General features: G+C 43.6%; 1 protein-coding gene across 1 annotated transcript in view; it reads right to left on the bottom strand.

The window, feature by feature from the left end:
* Nucleotides 1-993: 993 nt before the first annotated feature.
* Nucleotides 994-18,947, bottom strand: part of ak9 (adenylate kinase 9) — a 34,504-nt gene continuing 16,550 nt past the window's right edge. The window contains exons 21-38 of the mRNA XM_036582576.1: nt 16,132-16,256; nt 15,846-16,049; nt 13,040-13,303; nt 12,825-12,946; nt 12,496-12,715; nt 9,626-9,688; nt 9,331-9,543; nt 8,449-8,667; nt 7,559-7,772; nt 7,205-7,406; nt 5,305-5,451; nt 4,983-5,200; nt 3,247-3,443; nt 2,972-3,141; nt 1,895-1,993; nt 1,685-1,787; nt 1,353-1,467; nt 994-1,220 (exon numbers count right to left, since the gene is read on the bottom strand). Of these exons, the coding sequence (XP_036438469.1) occupies nt 994-1,220; nt 1,353-1,467; nt 1,685-1,787; nt 1,895-1,993; nt 2,972-3,141; nt 3,247-3,443; nt 4,983-5,200; nt 5,305-5,451; nt 7,205-7,406; nt 7,559-7,772; nt 8,449-8,667; nt 9,331-9,543; nt 9,626-9,688; nt 12,496-12,715; nt 12,825-12,946; nt 13,040-13,303; nt 15,846-16,049; nt 16,132-16,256 (3,122 nt within the window). The remainder of the gene's footprint in view (nt 1,221-1,352; nt 1,468-1,684; nt 1,788-1,894; nt 1,994-2,971; nt 3,142-3,246; nt 3,444-4,982; nt 5,201-5,304; nt 5,452-7,204; nt 7,407-7,558; nt 7,773-8,448; nt 8,668-9,330; nt 9,544-9,625; nt 9,689-12,495; nt 12,716-12,824; nt 12,947-13,039; nt 13,304-15,845; nt 16,050-16,131; nt 16,257-18,947) is intronic.

The following is an 18,947-nucleotide window of genomic DNA, read 5'->3' as shown; positions in this document are numbered from 1 at the left end:
GGCAGTTTAAGAAAGATACTGTCCAAAATTACACTATTTCAAGAATATTGACTCAGAAAGTGGGATAGGATTATATAACGGAGGGAACGCAGTGATCCACACTCATGTTTGTGTGATGTTTATGTGTAGATATGGCCGTGTGCTTGGTGAAGCACAGAGAACCTGCTGATGTGATTGTTTTTCCTCTGGTTTTATATGAAGCTTATTTCATTTAATAGTCTATTCAGGGGATCTTAACTTTATGTAGGTGGTATTTATTTACAATGATGGTTAAAGCTTTGTAGCTCGGTAGGTTAAGTTATAGCATTCCTTAATCCATGTAGATATTCATAATAGATTAACAGCAGCACCTTACATGAAGCTGAAATTAGCTTCTCATTTGACAGCTTCTTGTTCGAATTTCCACCTTAAATGATGCATCACCAGCATCTTGTACGAATTTTCCCGTTCCACCTTAAATTCAGGCACCAGAAAGTGACTGCTGCACCATTTAAGGTGGAACGGGAAAGCTCGAATAAGAAGCTGGCGAATAGGAAGCCAACATCAGCTTCGTCCTTCTTACTGTGTTTTGGGGGTTTATTTTATTTTTATGTGTATTAAGATTAGAAGTGATTCACACATTGATGGATTTGCTGATGTGTGTTTGATTGTGGTTAAGCGTGGCGTTGCTATGGTAACAGTCGGCGCATGAGCATGACGTGCAGGCTGCTTCGGCGCATAAATATTGTACATAGCGTCTTAACATTTAAAATATCTTCAATTTAAATAACAGTGCATAGCAAATGATTAAATCTGATGCATACAATCACATTCAAAACACTGGCAGCAAGTTTGCAATATGCATTTATTATGTTTATTCAGAAAATAAAATAAACCCCAGAATGTAATTTTCTGCGCTCCAATGAATTAAGATTTTATTCATGTTTTAAGGTGAATCATTACTGCACTGAATACTGGAATCTTATGCCTCCCATTTATCAAGTGCAGATCACTTTAACTGCCTCCAAGCTGTATCAACCCTGAAGCGGTTTTGGTGGATTCCTCCAGGGCCAGAAACCTGTGGAGCTTATGTTCAAAGTCTATGGGCTGGTCATGAGGGGGTCGATACTTGTTGGTCATAGCAGAACCCAGATAGCAAATGAGGTCGCAGGCCTCCTCGAACTGAGCCAGTTTCTTCTTGTACTTCTGCCGAATGTAGTCCGAGCTCTTAGGGTTGTACGCTGTGTGGAAGATGGGAAGAATGTAATTTTTAAATTTAGTCTTTAAGTGCACTTAAATAGAACAAAACAATGATCTCAGATTTGGCAAAGTAAGAGTCTCTGCCTCACATCTGAAGCTGGAGGGTTACGTACCTTTCAGATGAAAGGCCAAGTAGAGCATAGCAGATCTCTTCATGCTTAGGTAAGGGAACTTTGGCTTAAGGTTGCCCACTTCTGTCATGCCTTTGATGATGGCTTTTGCCACACCCTTGGAGGGAGAATGCACATAAATAAGAGATGAAGCAGATCATAACTGGTCATAATAGAGTCGAATCAAAGCAGACAGCCAGAAAACCACAAAGCCCAGACCTTCCTCGTTCATTCTTTGTTCATGACAACTTACTCTTAAAATAAACACGGTCATACAGCAGAATGCACAATACAAACTCTAGTAAAAGTCAGTGTCTCTGTCATTTCCCATGTACCTGTTCCAAGTAGCCAAGCATCGGTAAAGAAGTCAGATGTACTGGGTCTCCCATTGGTGGAAGTTTATGAGGGAGTTTCTGGTCCCAGTAGGTGTCAGGCGACCTGTGAACAGTTTATGATTACTATTATGATTGATCAATAACCAAACAGTATAGCGATTACAGTAATGAACAGATGCTGGGGTGTTTCTATTTGCTGTCACTGCTGACCGCAGAAACTTGTTTTGTTTCTCCTCTGTCTCAAAGATGTAGATCTTCTCCCGATATTCCACAGCAAAGTCCAGGTTGCCACGTACCAGAGACTCATACCTTCAGATAAAGAAGCAAAATTGTAAACAATGAATCAGGATTACGGTACCGCTCAAAAGTTCACTGTTTAAAGGTTGGAAATTAGTGTTTTTTAAAGTATTTAAACCAATTTGACTGCAGACGAGTGTATATAAAATGATTCTTATAATGTGTGTCCTGCGCAACTTAAGAGCTTTCAGATAATTAAAAGGACAATAAGGAAACTAAAGGAATTTTAGACGTGCCTGTAATTCTTTCGCAGAGGCAATATCGTGGCCCTTGAGGTAAACTTTACCCAATACCCTGCTGGGGCAGTCATGGGCTGGAGGTAAGCAAACCAGCCTTGTGACCAGAAGGTCGCAAGTTCAATCCCCTGAGCCGACAGTATGTGGCTGAAGTGCCCTTGAGCAAGGCACCTGACCCCCTACTGCTCCCTGGGCACCGTGGATAGGGCTGCCCACCGCCCTGGGCAAGTGTGCTCACTGCCCCCTAGTGTGTGTGTTCACTAGTGTGTATGTGTTGTTTCACTGCACGGACGGGTTAAATGCAGAGGTGAAATTTCCCTGGGACTAATAAGGGTCACCTTATCTTAAAGATTTTAAAATGGCTGAGAAAGCTGTATAAAATTGAGAGTTAAGTTATAATAAAATGAATATACAGAATTCTTCATATTTAAAAATGGAAATCAAATCTCAAAAATAATATAAAAAGCTAATTAATCATTTATTCACTTCTTGTTCACAGAAATCTTAAAGTTCTGGATAGTGTGCAACATTTAAATCCACATTGTAGAAGATATTGTCTACAAAATAACTGAAATTTTATGGTGACATAAACAAATTCATCATTTAACATACACATCTATAAAGAGTCTGCGTACACAGTAACTAAAAAGAAAAGGCAAAACGTAATAGATGTTCAAATGGATATAACAGGTGAGACTTTTGTATGATACTACAAAGTAAAACACCTCCAACATTCTAGCTTATTATATTGTACCTCTGCTGCCCATCTAGGTAGGTCACTGGGCAAAAGCCTTTCATTTCCACTTGCTGAGGGAAGCGACTTTTCACCTGGACTGCATTCAGTCTGCAGGGCAGAAGCTGAGGAGGGGGCAGTGGATGAGGGCACCCTGGAACCACAAACTGCTCCGGAGCCTCAAGGAACCTCTTTTATAACGAAGAACAGGACATAAACGTGGTAGTGTGCTACAGAGTGCTACTCCATACATTTATTTTATGCAGTATCATGTGGTTATATCCCCCCCTCCCCACCTCGAGATACTCCCTAGAGGCCATTTTGTAGTAGCGGCCCCTGAACTCCGCAGCAAACTCCAGGGAGGTGTTAAGGGAACAGTCCACTAGGTGCCGATGGAGAGCCAGGCTGACCGGACAATAGTGGCCAAACTCGCCCAGCCGAGACTGAAGCTCATGTGGAGTAATACACAGGCGGTCTATACTGGCAGCTTGACCTGAGGAAAAGCAGATTTATTCATAAGAGGAATTAAAATAGGTTGATTTGAATTCATAAGTAAATGGGGGGGGTAAATACACAAAATTCTGGTAAATACACAAAGCCAATTCCAAATAAGTTGGGCCAGGTAAAATGCAAATAAAAAAACAGAAAGAAGTGATTTGGAAACTGTCTTTTACAGGTATTTAACTGAAAGCAGCAGAAAGGACAGGTGTGTAATATTTTACTTTATCGACTATAATATTTTTTGTAGATATATGCTAATTCCAAATTTGATGCCTGCAACACAGTTGGGACAGGGACAATGTAAGATTGTAAAGTTTGTGGAATATGGTGTGGAAAAACTTGTTTTGGAACTTTCTACAGGTAAACAGGTGAACAGGTAACAGGTGATGCTATTATGATTTGGTATAAAAGGAGGATTCATGAAAGGCTCAGTTACTACTTTTAGAAAAACTGCTTATGTGAATAGTGCAACAGTTTAAGAACAGCGTTTCTCAACACGTGACTGCAAGGAATTTAGGAATTTCACCATCTACAGTCCATAATTAAAAGATTCAGAGAACACAGAGAAATCTCTGTGCGTAAAGGTCAAGGCCGAAAACCAATGTTAAATGCCCATGACATTCGATCCTTCAGATGGCGCTGCGTTAAAAACCAGCATGCTTCTGTAATGAATATAACCACATGGGCTTGGGAAAACTTCAGAGAACCCTTGTCAGTAATGCAAAGTGGAGGCCATATAACAATCTGTGAAGGCAACGTTAATGCTGAGAGGTACAGACGCACTTTGGAGCAACATATGCTGCCATCTAGACAACGTCTTTTTCAGGGACGTCCCTGCTTGTTTCAGCAAGACAATGCCAAGCCACATTCTGCATCTGTTACAACAGTGTGGCTTTATGGTAAAACAGTGCAGGTGCTAGATTGGCCTGCCCACAGTCCAGACCTGTCCCCCACTGAAAACGTGGCACATTATGAAGCACACTGTATGACATTGGAGACCATGGGCTGTTAAGCAGCTGAAGTGTTACATCAAGCAAGAATGGAGAAAAAAATCCTCATTTTCTAAGCGATTATATCAGGGGTGTCAAACTCAACCACTACAAGGGCCGTATTAAAAAATCTCAACAAATCAGGCCAGAGAATGCATATGTTTGTATTTCAGTTTTTTTGCTATAACCTGAACTGGCCATTGTTCATTCAAAATACACCAAAACATCAACAGCAAAATATAGGCACTTGCAGTAAACCATGAAATTTTACATGAATACTTAAAATACTCAAAAACACACTTTACATTGCAGCACATGCTGGGGATTATAGTGCTGCGCATTGTGTGTGTAATATTAATAATTAATAGGCTAATGTTGATAAAATACTTTCGTGTGACATTGGATTGGGCCTTGTGTTTGACACATAGGGACTACATTGTCAAAAGGAAAGGTCATGTAACACAGTGGTAAACATGCCCCTCGTGCAAGCAGATAGATCAGTCTGTGAATGAGTAGTTATGATGTGATCTTAGGGTTCTTACCTTTGCGAATCCTCTCCAAGTAGTTGTGGATGTGTCTCATGCTTATCCGGGTTTCATCTAGAACCCGATTCCATACCCACCACTTGCTTTTGTGCCCGTTAACGGGAACCCAGTTGTGATACTGCTGCCGGAAGTGCTGCCGAAGCGCCTCCACCTCCCGCTTAAAGCAGGAATTCCGGATGTTCAGGATCTGGGGACTGTCATGCATTGGATATGGCCTGCTAAACAGAAGAGGATGAGGGCTTTGCTATGCTTACAAGCTTTGTCATCACTGTAAGAAGAGGTGTGATAAGATAGGAATTATGAGTGTAATGAGTTGAACCTGTTGGGTTTCATTTTGTCTCCCAGGCCTCTCTTCAGCACCTCCACTGTGTCCAACTGCAGCTCGATCACTCGAACAGGAATGATGCTATGAGCCTCCATCAGATCAGCCTGCCGCTTAGTCATAGGAAAACCATCCAACACGTACCTGGAGAAAAAGTCAAATAATACACAAAACACACTTAATATGGACAAAGCTTTTAAATTACAGGAATGGCTTGGTGAGAAATCAACTATTGTCAACAATTTTCTACTTACCCCAGATGTAATTGATCAGCTGAGACATGTTTAGTGTTCAGATTTTGTTTAGTTTTGCACTGGAGAAAAGAGGCTAAGTTTCCTACCAAACACTAAATAGTCACCCAAATCGTTTTTCTGTAAATGCGTCCCTGAAACTCCTCTAAACCCATTCAAACCACATCCAGCTTATGTATTAAGGTTGCGCAGACCTGTGGATGTGGTTTAGGACACCTGTCTAAAATGGCTGTGTTTAGGCTAAACAGTGAAGTTTTGTTAATTTTTATAGTTCACAGTAAGTCATAATGTTTATAACTGGAAAGCATTAAGTCCCAAAAGAAAACAACTACTTTTTTTTTGCTTAAAATACCATTTTTTGGGAAATTTTCAGCACAGTTACGTTTGGTGCCAACCCCTGCAATACATGATGCTTATCAGTAAACGTAATCAGTAAACATAAAAGATAAACAGATTAGGCTAATATAAGCTTGTTTTATACCAGAAATCTGGCAGAATGGTGGTAGATTAAGTGGAGTGTCAGGGGGAGCGTGTTTTGTTTCTAGAGGCAAGGAGCAAAAAACTGATGAAGCTGCCTTTGTGCACCCTTTTTGTAGGACTTTACCATTTAAAAAATTAATATTTCTTTTTTATTTTATTTATTTTTTCACTGATATTTAAGACAAAGTGTCAGCAAATGCCCACTGTGGACAACTAGCCCCTCCCAGGCCCACTTGTTGTCCGTGGCCCACTGGTTGAGAAACCCTGTCCTCAACCACATCAACAAGTCTGCATGACCTTAATGAAGACCTGGGTAGGGTTTGATCAGTTTTAGAGACGTTTTATGGATGTATTTACAAAAAACGATTTAGTAACTGTTGACATCTAGTGTTTGTTAACACTGTTAGCCTCGTCTCTCCAGTGGAAAAAAAACTAGAAGAAGCAAAATTTAGACATCAAACATGTCTCAACTGGTTGACAGGGTGAGTGAAAAATTGTGTAAATCTGAATTAGATTGTTTGCCATACTATTCCTTTAAAATAAGATGATCAATTTGACAAAAGGTTTGTCATGGTTTTTAAATTTTGAGTAGAAACTGTTGTTTACAATGCATGTAAAGATATTCATGTTTTCTAAGATTTATTAATAGGTTTTAATAGACACAATGCACCAGCAAAACACACTAATGCCAAATTAAAAAGAACTACTAAATAAATATATGGCATAATGGCCATTTAAATGACATTTAATCATCTCATTGGGCCTCATTCACCAATATCTTCCTAAATTTTCTCTTAAATTTCTTCTTGAGAAAAGTCCAAAGAAAAAGTTTACGCCAGATTCATGACGTGTCCTTAACCGAAACTGCAGAACTGTTGGCACCTTTGTGTTCTTGAGTGTGTGCAGATTCTGTTCTTACCTAAGAACAAATCCCACAAAAAACATTGGTGAATGTCAGAATCTTCATGAAAACTGCTTAAGTGGGCTTTAAGACTAAATTTCTTCCTAAGAACGGTTGGTGAATGAGGCCCATTGATCTTTAATTTGACAGTCTTGTTTTTTTGTTTACAAGTTAATACAACATATAACCAAATCTACTTGACATCTCACTTCTCCAGTATAAAAACCTATTGTTAAATGGTATGCAGTTTGAAATGGTTTATTACCCCCGTGTGCTGCAGACCAAGCTCATGAGGACCACCTCCAGGCACTGAATGGCCAGTTCGTCGGGCACAGTCAGACCCTGGTGCAGGTGCTTCAGCATCTGGGTGGCCAGCTCCGTACTGCTCTGGGTATTGAGCACCATACGCATCACCTCACCGATAGAGAGGCGAGCCAGACTGTACTCACGGGCAAACATGCGGGCGACTACCTCCGCACACCACATATGCACAGAGACAGGAAAAGCAGCTTTTATTTGCTTTGTGCTGCACCCACACTTTCAATGCCTGACAGTTTTGTACAAAATATTACAGATGTCCATGCCTAGTTTTAAGCCTTGACTTCAGTTGGGCACTGACCTGTGGTTTTTCCAGATTTGGGTGGACCAATAATTGCGAGTTTGATGGGCAGGGAGGGGTTGGGCTTGGGCTGCCGGAGGTATTTGATGGGGTTCAGCATGAAAGTGTTGCGTGTCTCTTTGGAGGAAAAGAAGTAAATGAAGTTGTGGAAGATGACGGGGAAGCTGGCATTGAGAGGACCCTGCACATGCTGCATCAGATCTCCCTCTGAATGCTATACAACATCAAAACGCAAAAAAAAGGAGAGTTATTAATAAAGGTACACACTCCTACACTGATACAATGCAGAAGGCATACACAGAAAATAATAAGTTTATAAAAGTATGTATTCTCATGTAAAACATCAGGATAATGCTTGCTGTGTTCATGATGATACAGGCTTGCAGACTTCAGACAATACTTTAAGGTTTGTTTAGGTAATGAATGAGGAGGACTATGTACCAATTCATAAATAATTTGATATTTTAGATACAGAGTTGTTGGGTATTAAAAATTGTATTCAAAATTGAAAGTGGTCATTAATTACTGTCATGTCTTGGCAAGTAATGACACACATCATTACAGAAACATGTATCTGGGCAGTAATTTTGTGAAATGCATATTTGTCATTCATCACACTATTTGCAATAATCAGCATACGTCATTATAATTTTTTTAACTGGCCAAATCAGTCATGTTTTAATTGGATTGGATGTCTGTATGGGTTGCCTGTGGAGTCAAGTACCTGGACAAGAGGGTACATTACAGCCTAAACAGATGTCTTACAACTCATAATTGGCAGTACATGCTAAGATGCTGTATTAGGTGGCTTGATGTCAATCCTTGAATATTCAAAAGTAGGTTTAAAAGTTAGATGAAATGTACAGATGATTGAGTATATCGTCACTAACCCGGACAGGGTCCCAGCATCCAAAAGCACTGTAGAACTTGTAAGAGGAGTGTAAGAGTTTTCGGGCAACACCATAGTTGATGGGACGACATTGCTGAAACAGAGCTTCCCTATTCTCCACCAAAGGATGGACTTTCTGCAGTATCTGGTAGCGCACAATGTGAGGCTTACGGCCCGCGCTGACTGTCAGACGAGGGATCTGGAGTTCAGCAAGAAGTTCCTGGAAGACAGAAATGTGTTTAGAATGGTTTTGTCAGCTAATTTGAAGCTTGTTGTTATAATTTAACATGTAAGGTATAACTGGTCAAGACTATTAAACACACTATATAGCCAAGTGACCATCACACATATATGAGCTTGTTGTACATTCCATTCCCAAACCACAGGCATTAACATGGAGTTTGCGTGGTCTACCACTTCGTGGCTCCTTCTATTCCACAATAATGTCACTTACAGTTGACCGGCACAGATCTAGCACTGACTTGTGGCAAAGGTAGCATGCTATGACAGATTTATAACAATTTTACTTCCAGTGTTTGCTTGATTTTATACACCGGTTAGCAATGGGTGTGGCTGAAACACCTGAATTCAGTAATTAGGAGGGGTGTCCTCATACTTTTGGCCATATAATGCGTTTTCTATGGCTCTCAGAACTGAAATTCTGTTTATTTATCTGCACAGTGAACTGCAAATTTGGAAAAGAAATACACTGTGCAGTGAACTATACTATAAAGCCCTAACACACTGAATGCAACTCATTACGGGCTTGATGCCTATTGAATTAATTGATATGTAAACGCATCACAGTTGGACTGAAAACAGCTGTCTGGACTATTCATGATGACAGTCTTGGCTCAACTTTTCCTCTCTCCAAAATTCTTACCATCATCTTAGTGATGTTGTTTTCATCTGTGTCGAACCTCTCACCGATCTCCGTCTCTAAACGCTCCTCTGCATTAGCCTCAGACTCCTCTTCCTCCACATCCTCTTCTTCCTCATGCGGAAACTCCATCAGCAGCATGGCCTCCAGCTCTTGCTCCCAATCCTGCAGCTCTTCTTCCCCCTCCTCAACCTCCTCTTCATTCTCCTCTATTTCCTAAGGGATAAAAAGGGCATCAAGGTCACACTGAAGCTCTGTTATAGTGTGCTCCTATGCTAGCAGTGAGAGCATTTCTTACTTTGATAGTTTTAGGTGTGAACTCAGCCATCAGTTCAGCTCTTCTTTGCGCGATGGCTTCATCCTGTGGACAGATGTCGACTCATACTTACTAAAAAACAGACACTCAGAGAAGGGGAGAGTGAGGACAGGGCTTAAAATTGCTAATGAGAGGGGAGTGTGTAGCCAGGTAATAACCAGATGGAGCAGAAGTGCTCTTTAATGTTGTATATTTGGCAGTTTGAAAGAATGTACTGACTACTTTTACAAGCTTCATAGCAAAAGATGTGTTCACCCTTACAGTTATTATTCTTGAGTGGACTATTACATCAAAAATGATAAAGTAGAGATGTAAACAACAGGGCTGCATAAATTGTTTGTAAATCAGTATTGAATCACTGGCCTCAGCAATGGTAATGCATACAGCCACAATATGCAAATGAGCTAAAAGTTTTTTTAAACCATGTGCCAAGCGCCTAATGCCAAAGCAAGTCGCAAGAGCTCAGACGGCATTCTCACACCACCTCTCATGGCTCTCCTGGAGTTCAGGGAGTTCATGTCGCCTCTTGTGGTTCTTGTCAGTGCTTGGGCACCATTCCCACGCCACCTCTCTTTGGTTCTCGTTGGCACTCAGTGCTCAAGCACCGTCCTCACGCCACTTTCCATGGCTCTTACTGGCACTTGAGGCTCAGACACCATTCTCTAGCTGCTCCCTGAAGCCCTATTTGGTGCTTGGTGCTCAGGCACTATCCTCACATTGCTTCCCGCAGCTCTCGCTGGTGCTCAGACTCAGGTACTGTCCTTACATCACTTACCGCTGCTCTCATCAGGCATCATCCTCAGGGTGCTTTATTGGCATCCGGTATTTAGGTAGCATTCTCGTGCTGCTTCCCGTGGCTCATGTTAAATCAAATCAAATCAAATTTATTTGTATAGCGCTTTTTACAACTGATGTTGTCACAAAGCAGCTTCACAGAAATCCGTTTAGAACAAAGTTTCAACATGAAATGTAAATCCTCCAGGTGAGCAAGCCAGGGGCGACAGTGGCAAGGAAAAACTCCCTCAGTTGAGGAAGAAACCTTGGGAGGAACCAAGGCTCACATGGGGGGACCCATCCTCCTCTGGTCAAACTACGTACAAAATTATTATTCTACTAATATTAATAGTAATAGTAGTAATAGTTAGGAGACTTCAGTGTAGAGTGGGCAGCCAGTCCAAGGCAGGTGGCGGTGACTGGGTTGTGGGTAACTGGTCTGAAGCGGGTAGCCGGAGAGCTCTACAAACAATCATCCAGCAGTGTCCGGCCGGACAGGTGAGCAGTCGTTTTCTCGGAAGAAAGGTAGGGAAATGGAGTTAGTTTATTTCTGTATGGGTGTATGTATAGTAGTATGTAAAACATTTCCAGAGTGTGGCTAACGACTCCGGCAGATCTGACTATAACAGCTTAACTAAAAGGAGAGAACCAAAAGGGCACACAGACACGGGAGCACCCTGAAACAATCTGGCATTCCTCCGCTCCACCGTCCACAAACCTGAGTGATCGCGTGTGAGCGGCGGGACGACAGCACCAGCGTCTCAGTTTACTATAATTCCCTGCGTCCATGGACCCCTGGATCTGCTGCCTTTATCCAAGGGGAAACATTAGCTACCAAAAGCTAAACTAAACAAATGAGTTTTCAGCCTAGATTTGAATATTGCGACTGAGTCTGAGTCCCGAACATTTTCTGGAAGATCATTCCAGAGTTTGGGGGCTTTATAAGAAAAGGCTCTTCCCCCAGATGAAACCTTCTGAATTCTGGGAACTATTAAAAAGCCAGCACTCTGTGATCTGAGTAATCGTGGTGGCTCGTAAAGGGAAATAAGGTCTTGCAGGTACTCAGGAGCGAGCCCATGTAGGGCTTTATACGTCAATAAAAGAATTTTGTAATCAATACGGAATTTAACAGGCAGCCAATGGAGTGATGATAGAACTGGACTGATATGATCAAATTTTCTAGTTTTAGTGAGAACCCTGGCTGCAGCATTTTGAACTAGTTGAAGTTTACTTAAATTCCTGCTGGTGCATCCTGTTAGTGCTTAGGACTCGGGCACAATCCTCATGCTGCTTCCTGTGGCACTCGTTGGTGCTCGGACTCAGGCACCATCCTCACACTACTTCCCACTGCTGTTGTCGGATGCTCAGGCACCTTCCTCATGCTGCTTCCCACAGCTCTCATTGGTGCTCGGACTCAGGAACCGTCCTCACGTCACTTCCCACTGCTGTTGTTGGACGCTCAGGCTCTATCCTCAGGCTGCTTCTCAAAGCTTTCATTGGCATTTGGTGCTCAGGCAACATTCTCGTGCCACTTCCCGTGGCTCTTGTTGGCCTTCAGGGCTTGGGCACAATCCTCACGATGCGTCCTGCGGCTCTCGTTGGTGCACGGACTCAGGCACCATCTATGCATCACTTCCCGCTACTCTTGTTGGAAGCTCAGGCACCATCCTCGCACCATCCTTAAGCCACTTCCTCTTTCCCTCGTTAGCGCTTGGGGTTCAGGCACCATCTTCATTCCACTTCCCACAGCTCTCGTTGGAGCTCAGGACTCAGGCACCACTGTTATGTTGCGTCCCACGGCTCTCACTGGGCCTCAGACTCAGGCTTTGTCCTCATATTGCTTTCCACGGCTCTCATCAGTGCTTGGACACTGTTCTCATACCACTTCCAGCGGATCTCGTTGGTACTTGGTGCCTGGGCACCGTCCTCAAGCTGCTTCCCGTGGCTCTCAGCACATGAGTGTGTCTCTGGCGCCTGGCACAAACCAATTTTACCACGCGCTCACCTATTTGCTTCTGATTCTATAATGAATTCTATAAAGACTGAGCAGAAAGAGCACCTAGATTACCCCTCCTCACCCTTATTTTGCTGCGTAGCTCTTTGAGCAGCTGTTTCTGCTCTTTCTTTCTGTCACGTCTCTCCCTCCAGCGGGCGAGTCGTGGGGGGAGCAGGCGCTTCACCACTTCCGTCACCTCTAGCGTCATGTCCACCACAGCATCAGGGTATAAGTGATGCTCTCCTAGAAAGGACACCTCCTCTGGATTCTGAGGAAAGCCCTCCAGAATAAACCCAGTGGATCTGAGCACAAGAAAGAAGAAAGAGGAAGAAAGAGAAAATGAAGATTTGCACGCACTTCGGACATATGCTTTTGTAAACGGTGTGTAATGGTGTGTGCGCAACCCTTTACTTGTATGGCTCTTGATTCCACAGCTGTGGCAGAACCATCTCCATGATCTCTTGTGGCAGCGGCTCTCCATCCGACAGATATGACTTTATGGCTTCTTCTTCATCTGTCAGTACTGGATTCGCCTACACACCAACACAAAAACTGGTATTAGTGGGGAAATTGGCAAACAGCTCTGTGTGATGAGTGTTATTAGTAAGGCTATTCTTTTGGCTGACCCCATCTTCTGGTTCAGTAGGGAGTTCTGTGGAGCTGGCCTGTGCTTGTTGCTGCAGCAGAGCCTGCAGCTCCTCAGGTGGCTCTTCAGGGGGTTCCACTTCATCGGAGTATGGCACACGGCTTTGAGTCTTTGCTAATATCAGCTCCTGGAGCCGCTCCCTGAACTGGATATGGAAAATACCCAGCTGCTGAGCTAGCCAGCGGCCATGAGTGGTCTTTCCCGAGCCCCGTACTCCCAACTGGAAGATGCGCAGGGCAGGAGGCTAGGGAGTCGAAAAACAAAGTAAAGTGTGTGAATAAATACATTTTCATTATAAAACACATTTAATACACAAATAACTGACTGAAGTTCTATATGTCCAAAAGAATCCAGATGCTCAGGTTAGATAGGAAGGTAGTAGGGCGTTCAGAGAGTACAAAACCAGCATAATGATGACCAGCACAATAAAAATACCATTCATAACATGATAATGAACAAAGAAGCATATAACATGAAAATATGAATAATTCATAATTTTATCAAAAGCAGTTCATTCAAAAGTTTAACTGCTGCAGTCAAAATACCTCCTTAGTCATTTGGTTGAACAATTTGGTAAAAACAATTATTTATTCAATAAAAAAGCCAAAAGAATGGTACATTCTGGAGCAGTTACAAATGAGCCTAAGGTCACCTTAAGGTAAAGTTCCCCAGCACTGTGAAGCCGTGCAACTGTGTTTTCTGAATTCAGTGATGGAGCATCACTGAATGCCTTTGGGATAGGTGGAGTGGAGTTTGTGAGCCACAACTAATCACCCAATATCAGTACCTGATCTCACTAGTGCTCTTCTAGCTGAATGCAATCAAACCCTGCAGCAATTTTTCAAAATCTAGTGTAAACCCTTCCCAGAAGAGTAGAGAAAGCTACTGTAGCAAAGAGGGGCAAACTCCCTATTAATACTCCTAATTTCAGAAGAAATATTGAGAAGGTGTACAAACTTTTGATTTAAAATAACGTTATCTCATTGGTCCCATGACCACCCTATGTACATGTCTAACGCATTTCAAAATACAGTAACACTTTACTGTAGGGTACTGTTTAAAAGCCTACATGACGCCTACATAATCTTGTCATGACGACTGACATAACACTACATAAATGTTTAAAACAGTTTATTCCAATAAGCAAAATGTCATTAAGGCTACGTTAGCTAACTGATCAACACTGGCAAATGTCACGTTTATAGCGTATGATGTCTATTGGAATAAGCATTCATAAACATTTATGTGGGGGAATGTCAGTTGTCATAACAAGGTTATGTAGGTGTCATGTAGCCTTATGAACAGTACCCTGCAGTAAAGTGTTACCCGAAATACTAATGTAAAGTAGTTTTGACTTCAGTATTCTACAGCCATGCTGCACATAGGGGTGGGCTAACCCACTCAGAACTGTCTCAGTCTCAAGTGCCAGGAGGAAGAAGTTTTAGTTTTAAGTAGGGGTGCAGGAAAAAATCGATTCTTAGACGCATCGCGATGCAGATGTGGACGATTCTGAATTGATTAACAAACGTCAAAAATCGATTTTCTAAATATTTAAATTTATAACGTAATGTTGACGGAACGCAAAGGGCGGAACTTGGAAGTGGGTAAGTGCGGCGCCCGGACAGTCTGTGGCGGCACATAACGAAACCACAACTGGATGAGTGAGAAATCCGACTGGCTCCCTCTGCATTAAAGCCAGGTTAGGTCAGGAGTCACAACACAAATGATAAGAAGAGCCATTTTGACCTTTCAACAAAAATCAAACCACCTTGGGAGCCACAACATTTAATGTCCAGTATGTCCCAGTATGTGATGATGTCCTAGTTTAGGCTAAACAATATAAACGAACACGCAGACTTTCTCTGCTCTGCTTTAAGCTTCAGCTCAGCTTTAGCCGCTTTTCTTCCATCTCCGCCAGAAAACCTTTCCTCAAAAGTTGAATAGTTTCTTGTAAAATGTCTCTCGGCGTTCGACTGTTTTACAAGGCCGAAGTCGCTTCTCACTCTCCAGCTCTCTCCAGTCTCCAGTCTGTCTTTCTCTTTTCCTTTTTCGTTCGCTACTAGCCAGGCGAAACCTCGTTTCTACATGACCTGCAGTCTTTCACGCTCCCCCCCTCTATCACGAGACCAAAACCGAAGTTATAAAATCACTAAAGAAAATGGGTAGGACGGCTATAATGCGCTGCGTGGTCATCCATCACCACTGGATCTTATTTCACCATAACAGCGCATTTTATCGCAGATGAGTGGCAGCAGAGTCTCCAAACAAGAGCAGTGAATGAGAGCCTTCCAGTTCACTTGCCACATCACTTTCATTTGTTTTATTAATAAAAGATATTGGACGTAAATGCATTATGGATCATTACAAATACTTTGTTTTAAAACTACCAAGTCCTCACACAGTAAGAAAATAGAGATCATGTATAGAAAAAAAATCGATAATCGTTTTATAATCGCATCGCAGCCCTCAGAATCGTAATCGAATCGAATCGTGAGGTGCCTAAAGATTCCCACCCCTAGTTTTAAGTGATGTTTTTCAGGTTTCACAATAGCATTAGAGGGTACTACACCATCCCATGAAATAATTGTTTGCTGCTTGCAACATATAACCTACAATAGATCAGTCATTAACAGAATGATCCAATAGACTTTCAAATACAGTGTGTTTGTTTATGCTGTATGTGAGTTGTTTTTCCTCAAGCCCTGTACTCCCAGCTGGAAGAGTAACAGAGATTAGACAGAGATTACCTTGAGTAGTAACAGAGATTACATTGAAACTGTTCCTACCTTCAGCAGTTGAGTGGACGGAGCATAACGTGCTGGGTCCTGCAGGAACTTCTCACGTGCCTCAGCGCTGGACAAGTAGTAGACTTTCTCCCTGTACTTGGCTGCAAATTCATCCGTGCAGGGAACCAGAGTGCCCTTCTCCCTCAGCACCACTGGGCAGTACTTGTTAGTGTCCCCGAACCATCTTTTAGTTTCTTTTTCTTCCTATTAGCAACACAGAGATGCAATCTGATTGGAATGCTCTGTGTGAATGTCCAGTATGCGTTAGTTAGAGATGTGTGCTAACCTCTGCCTCTTCAGCCTCATCTTCTTCTGCCATATCAGTCTCCAGCTCAGCCAGTGCATGTGCATCCTCCTCTTCTTCATCCTGGTCCACGCCGGACATCTCCCAGGCCCCATACTTAAACGGTTCTGCAAGACAAGTCAGAAACAGGAATCTCCATTATCTCTTTAGTAGAGATTTTAGTCTGCGGAACCAAAAAGTTTTATTTAATTACTCCTATTTAAAACACAATTTCCAAAAAGGTTGGAATGCTGTGCAAAATGTAAATAAAAAAAAAAAATTGAGTTTGATGCCAACAACACGTTTTCAAAAAGCACTGCATTAAAAACAGACATGATTCTGTAGTTGAAATCACTGCATGGGTTCAGAAATACTTCTGAAAAACACTGTCTGTGAAAACAGTTCATCACTGCATCCACAAATGCAAGTTAAAACTCTAAAGTGCAAAGAAGAAATCATATATAAACAGTATCCAGAAATGCTGACACCTTCTCTGGGCCCAAGCTCATTTAAAATGGACTGAGGGGAAGCGGAAAAGTGTCCTGTGGTCAGACGAATCATCATCATCATCATCATCATCATCATCGTTAACCGCTTAGTCCAGATAGGGTCGCGGTAGCAGTTGGGAGAGCAGAGAATCCCAGGTGACCCTGTCCCCCGCAACTTCCTCCAGCTCATTCCCGGGGACCCCAAGCCGCTCCCAGGCCAACTTGGAGATATAATCCCTCCAGCGGGTCCTAGGACGACCCCGGGGTCTTATTCCGGTAGGCCGTGCCTGGTACACCCCCACCGGGAGGCGTCCCGGGGGCATCCGGATCAGATGCCCGAACCACCTCAGCTGGCTCCTCTCAATGCGGAGGAGTAGCAGCTCTACTCCGAGCTCCTCCCGGATGGCCGAGCTCCTCACCCTATCAAATAGAGTGTAGCCCGCCACCCTGCGAAGAAAGCTCATTTCTGCCGCTTGTATTCGCGATCTCATTCTTTCGGTCATTACCCACAGCTCATGACCATAGGTGAGGGTCGGGATGTAGACCGATCGGTAAACAGAGAGCTTTGCCTTACGGCTCAGCTCCCTCTTCACCACTACAGTCCGGTACAGCGACCGCATTACTGCTGCCGCTTGTCCCAGCCTGCGGTCGATCTCACGATCCTTCTTCCCATCACTCATGAACAAGACCCCGAGATACTTAAACTCCTCCACCTGGGGCAAGTCCTTTCCCCCTACCTGGAGTGGGCATACCATCCTTTTCCGGGCTAAGACCATGGACTCAGACTTGGAGGTGCTGATCCGCATACCAACCGCTTCACACTCAGCTGCAAACCGCTCCAGTGTGCGCTGGAGGCATCCATGTGATCCAGCCAAAAGAACAACATCATCTGCAAATAGCAGAGACGCCACCCTCCGGCCTCCACACATAATGCCCTCCTGACCCCGGCTACGCCTTGACACCCTGTCCATGAATATCACAAACAGGAGTGGAGACAGGGCACAACCCTGGCGGAGTCCAACGCTAACACTGAAAGAGTCCGACTTAATGCCGAGTATACGAACACAGCTCTCACTCCGGGCGTACAGAGATTGAATGGCCCGGAGTAGTAACCCCGGCACCCCATACTCCCGGAGGACCTCCCACAAGATATCTTGGGGAACACGGTCGTAAGCCTTCTCCAAATCCACAAAACACATGTAGACTGGGTTGGCAAACTCCCATGCCCCCTCAACAATCCGTGAGAGGGTGAAAAGCTGGTCCATTGTTCCACGGCCAGGACGGAATCCGCATTGTTCCTCCTCAATCTGAGGTTCAACTATCGGCCGAAGTCTCCTTTCCAGCACCTTGGCATAGACTTTCCCAGGGAGGTTGAGCAGTGTGATACCCCGATAGTTGGCACACACCCTCCGGTCCCCTTTCTTGAAAATAGGGACCACCACCCCGGTCTGCCAGTCCAAGGGTACTGTTCCCGAGGTCCATGCACTATTGCAGAGGCGTGTCAGCCACGACAGCCCCACAATATCCAGAGCCTTAAGCATCTCTGGACGAATCTCATCCACCCCCGGTGCCTTGCCACTGAAGAGCTTGCCAACTACCTCAGTGACCTCCACCAGGGAAATGGAGCTTGACACGCCAGAGGCCTCTGGCCCTGACTCCCGTGAGGGAGGCATGTCACCCGGATTAAGGAGTTCCTCAAAGTGCTCTTTCCACCGACCGACAATATCCTCATTTGAAGTCAGAGTTTCTCCACCCCTGCTGAATACAGCCTGGGCGCAGTCACCCCGACCACTCCTGAGTCGCCGGACAGTTGTCCAGAACCTCCTCGAGGCCGACCGAAAGTCTTTTTCCATGGCCTCACCAAACTCCTCCCACGCCCTGGATTTTGCTTCTGCCACCGTTGCAGCTGCCACCTTCAGACGAATCAACATTTGAAATTCTTTTTGGAAATCATGGACACTGTGCCCTCCGGGCTAAAGACCACTCAGCGCACAGTTCAAAAGCCAGTATTCATGATGGTATAGGGGGCATTAGTGCACATGGCATGGGTGATGTGCACATCTGTGAAGGCACCATTACTGCTGAACAATATATACATGTTTGGCAACATATTCTGCCATCCAGATGACGTCTTTTTCAGGGAAGGCCTCGATTATTTCAGCAAGACAATGTCAAACCACATTCTGCACGTATTACCACAGCATTGCTCCATATTAAAAGAGTCCGGGCGCTAAACTGACCTGCCTGCAGTCCAGACCTGTCACCACTGATAACTTTTGGCACATTATGAAATGAAAAATACAACAAAAGAATTCCAGAACTGTTGAGCAG

The sequence above is a fragment of the Colossoma macropomum genome, unplaced genomic scaffold (genome assembly GCF_904425465.1).
Source record: "Colossoma macropomum unplaced genomic scaffold, Colossoma_macropomum, whole genome shotgun sequence".
NCBI classification, from domain to species: Eukaryota; Metazoa; Chordata; class Actinopteri; order Characiformes; family Serrasalmidae; genus Colossoma; species Colossoma macropomum.
The sequence above is the reverse complement of the archived record's forward strand: the minus strand, read 5'-3'. Positions and strand labels throughout refer to the sequence as shown.